Genomic DNA, 3471 nt, shown 5'->3' with positions numbered 1-3471 from the left:
ATCAAGCTCTAACCAGTGTAAATAGACAAACTATAGCAGCAGTTTAGTATATAGTTAGTATTTCCCATTATACGGGTGCATCTCAATAAATTAGAATATTGTGTAAAAGTTAATTCATTCCCATAATTCCATTTAAAAAGTGAAACTCATTACACCCAATGTGAAATATTTCAGTCCTTTAATTGTATTAATTAAAAATATATATCTTATGGAATATTCAAACATTCTTAGATACTGAATTTTGGGGTTTTATGAGCTGTAAGCCATAATCATCAAGATTAATACAAATAAAGGCTTGAAATATTTCGCTTTTGGTGGAATTAATCTATATAATATGCGCTTGTGCACTTGTATAGTGACACAATGTACTACTCTATTGACTGTCATCCCGACCCTCCCCAGTAGATGCCGGTGTCAACATGAGGGAATGTCATCCTGAGCCTCACCACTGGAGGGCGATGGACGAGGGAGTGTTGTTGTGAAACAGAAGGAAGACGCACACAGGAAGACACTCACACATCACAAAGTAACACCGAGAAGACGGAAAGTTCTGAATGTTCACTAGTTGAAGGACCCTTACCTTTACTCTTTTTAGTTTAAGACCCCTCACGTTAACCGTCAGTTGAACGTCCTGAACATTAATGATAGCCCTCTCCTTGTAGACCTCCTGACCCATGGACACCTCGGAACGTCGGGAAATCTACATCCCCCAAGACGCTCAGGTGGGGTCCATCCCCCTCTGGACCATACCGGACCGGATCCTGGACCGGATGGGAGTCCCCCGACCCTCCAACAACCCCTCCTCCTCCAGCTCCCCCTCTCCGTCCCCGGAGGTGACTTGGATCTCCCCGGTGCTGGTCCGGAAGATGAGCCATCCTGCGGTCTCCGGGGACATCGACCCAACGGGGGGGAGCCCCTTTTGGGCCATGCTGAAAACACTCGCAGACACTCACGGTAGTCCGGTCGAAATCCCGTTCGTGACGTCGAACCGCCTGGCCCTCGAGGTGCTCCGGGATTTCCTACCTGGCGCACGGTTCTCCAACCTCACAAGTGCCCCCCGATCGTGCATCAGGTTACCTCGGGTGGCCGCTCCTCCCCTCCACCATGAAGCGGTGCTCGTATACGAGGGCAACGTCTTTCTGTCCATCAGGAGACCCAAGCGGACGAGAGAAGGCGAGCCCTCTTCGGCACCCCCCACGGCTCTGTCTCCGGTCTTCTCTGTCCCGGACAGCACAGCTGCGGTAATGTAACCTCCATAAACGGTCAATCGATGATTGACCAATTTCATTGATTTTGAATTATGACACAAAGGCCACCCCCATCCACTTTCTCCCCTGTCACAAAAAGTGTGTGGAGTACTAACAGATTGAAATTATGTTAGTGTCACGTGTAGGCCTTCAAGGTAGACCTGACTGGTTCTCTCTGTGATGGGTATAGTGCAGTGCTGTCCAAACTACGGCCCCCGGGCCAAGTGCGGCCCTTGATCCATTTTGAATTGGTCTGCAGCAAATTCAAAAAATATACTGGAATATGGCCCTCACATTAAACTTGGCTTACCGTTATTACATATCAGTTTTAACACTAGTTATAGGAATTCATTATACAGTGGGTTCAACGCAATTACAGCAACACCAACTCTAGGAAGACTGTAGTGGACACTTATTTCTGAGGTTTTGAAGCAGCCTCACCTCTTCCTGGTTTTAGAGCGAGTTAAGATGATAAATTTGGTGTAAAATTAATCTGGTAAAAACATTATTACTTCTTCCCCGTGTTTTATTAGTTGGGTGAGTTCACACTCCCTGTTTACCTAAGTACTGTTTTAATTATTACTTAGAACCTGCTGATCTAAACCCTCTTCCATCCCCTTTCCCACAGTCCATCGGAGAACCTCACCAGACCGAACGCACGCTGAGAAACTCTGGAGGACTACAAGTCCCAGAAGACACTGCTACTTCTTACCCAGTCCCAGAAGACCCTGCTGCTTCTCACCCAGTCCCAGAAGACTCTGCTGCTTCTCACCCATTCCCAGAAGACTCTGCTGCTTCTCACCCAGTCCCAGGAGACCCTCATTCTCCTCATCAAGACCCAGAAGAAGAGTCTGAGGACACCCCCTCTGAGACCGCCAGCGCTCCCAACACAGACCACCCAGAAGCAACCAGCAGCCCCCAGTTTGGGGACCAGGACCACCCTAGTGTCTTTGTCCCGCCACATGAGGGCAGACTCGGATCAGCTCAGAAGAATTACAGAGACTGTGACTTCGAAGCGCTGGCGCTGGACGAGAAGATCGCCCAGATGAAAGCGAAGCTCGTCGAGAGCGAAGCGGCTCTGAGGAGAGGCTGCAGCTGAAGGCCGCAACAGGACCTGTGCCCAGGCCCGGCTCTGGGCATAGGCACTAGGCAGTATAGGCGAATGCTACGGGCGCATCCAGGGACGTCCTTAGGGGGGGGTAAATTAGGATGATTCCAGGGGCGCAGCACTGACGGGGCAGATTTTTTTTTTTAAATTATTTTTCGGATTAAATCATCAAATTAAGGTGGTTTGTTTCGTTGTTTCGTTGTGGTTTTGTTTCTCCATTTTTACAAAATCATTAGAAAGTCTTCACCCTATTATCACCCCTCTCGTTTGTCATTATTGGGTACAGCCCAAGTCTCACGCTACTGCAGAGCAAAGTAGCAGCCAGGCAGATCGTTGTGAAGCAAGTGCAGACTGCTAGTGTCTTAAACTAGCAGTCTAAAGTCAGTTTGCGTGTATCCCGGTCGGTGAAATTAAGAAGTCAGGTTGTCAGGGGAGGAAAGAGAGGAAAGAGAGAGAGGAAAGAGCTCCTACCGGTCGACAGTTCGTCACCCAGTTTTTTACCAAGAAACTTTCCCAACAACCTGATAATAAGCCTAGCCTAGCAGCTAGCGCTACTGTAGCTAAAATAATTACAGCCTGCACTGGGTGATAAAACTGAAAAGATCGTTTGCATTACCATTCACATGATATCCAATAGCCTACCTATCTACAAAAAGCCTACATTATTTTTACAAGTCGAGCGGACTATTTAATATCTCCCGTATGCAGGCGTTGCCAAGCAACATGGCCATAGCGTCTCATAGGGTCAACGTCTTTCCTAGGTGTAAAGTAACACTTTTTAACCTACACCCTCCAGCCAATCAGAATCGGGTATTCATCCAGACCATGGTAAAAATGGAGATAAAGCAATGATTAATCAGAATCAGAATCAGAAAAGGTTAATTGCCAAATACATTTACACATGAGGAATTTGTCTTGGTATTCGTATCCGTTGCGCACGATCTTAACAAACAAAAAACTGTAAACAATAAACAATAAGCAAGTATTGAATAATAAGTACTGAAAAAGATAAGAGTAAATAAAAAATATAGTAAATAAAAAATATAAATAAATAAATAGAGATACACTATATACATATACATATGCACCGCAATAAAATAAGATAAGAAAAGAAAA

At 46.0% G+C, this 3471-nt stretch overlaps 1 protein-coding gene across 1 annotated transcript; it reads left to right on the top strand.

The window, feature by feature from the left end:
• Nucleotides 1–462: 462 nt before the first annotated feature.
• On the top strand, nucleotides 463–3238 carry LOC130386565 (polycystic kidney disease protein 1-like 3). Its single transcript, XM_056595557.1, has 2 exons — nucleotides 463–1241; nucleotides 1876–3238. Exons 1-2 carry the CDS (start codon nucleotides 675–677, stop codon nucleotides 2344–2346), a joined length of 1038 nt encoding a protein of 345 aa, XP_056451532.1. The 5' UTR covers nucleotides 463–674; the 3' UTR covers nucleotides 2347–3238.
• The last annotated feature ends 233 nt before the right edge of the window (nucleotides 3239–3471 follow it).

Source organism: Gadus chalcogrammus, chromosome 1 (assembly GCF_026213295.1).
Source record: "Gadus chalcogrammus isolate NIFS_2021 chromosome 1, NIFS_Gcha_1.0, whole genome shotgun sequence".
Taxonomy (NCBI): Eukaryota; Metazoa; Chordata; class Actinopteri; order Gadiformes; family Gadidae; genus Gadus; species Gadus chalcogrammus.
Note: the sequence above shows the minus strand (reverse complement) of the source record. Positions and strands in the feature narration are given on the sequence as shown.